The sequence below is a fragment of the Penaeus monodon genome, chromosome 15, assembly GCF_015228065.2.
Source record: "Penaeus monodon isolate SGIC_2016 chromosome 15, NSTDA_Pmon_1, whole genome shotgun sequence".
NCBI lineage: Eukaryota > Metazoa > Arthropoda > Malacostraca > Decapoda > Penaeidae > Penaeus > Penaeus monodon.
The window spans coordinates 1271024-1271401 of record NC_051400.1 but is presented as its reverse complement, the minus strand read 5'-3'; the positions used below and the strand labels follow the sequence as shown (position 1 = coordinate 1271401).

The 378-nt window shown below is 47.9% G+C and overlaps 1 protein-coding gene across 1 annotated transcript in view; it reads left to right on the top strand.

Annotated features, from left to right (window-relative positions):
• The window catches only part of LOC119582085, a 36499-nt gene that overhangs the window by 26012 nt on the left and 10109 nt on the right, over window positions 1-378 (top strand). Inside the window, exon 16 of the mRNA XM_037930332.1 lies at window positions 12-229. Coding sequence (XP_037786260.1) covers window positions 12-229 — 218 coding nt within the window. The remainder of the gene's footprint in view (window positions 1-11; window positions 230-378) is intronic.

Genomic DNA, 378 nt, shown 5'->3' with positions numbered 1-378 from the left:
ACCATCCTCAGATCCGACGCCCGTGCGAGACCTGACCGCCGGCCTGGTGTGTCCCAAGCAAGTCCAGCTGTTCTGGAATGACCCTTGTCCCATCAACGGCCAGATCCAGTATTTCTACATCTTGCCGTCGCATGAATCAGTGTTTGTTAATGATTGCCCGTCCTCTTCAGCCTACCAGCGGTGCCACACAGTAAAAGGCTTGGAACTGAATAAGTCCTTTCAATTCGAGGTATGGCGGTTGTGTGTTTATGGTCGGAGATTCTCTTGTGTGGGTTGGATCCCCTTGCGATGGGGTGGGATTGTACTTATAATCACTTGACGTTTGTATTTTTTTTCGTTGCTTGTTTCCTAATTGTCTTTTTACTTGGAGAATTAACA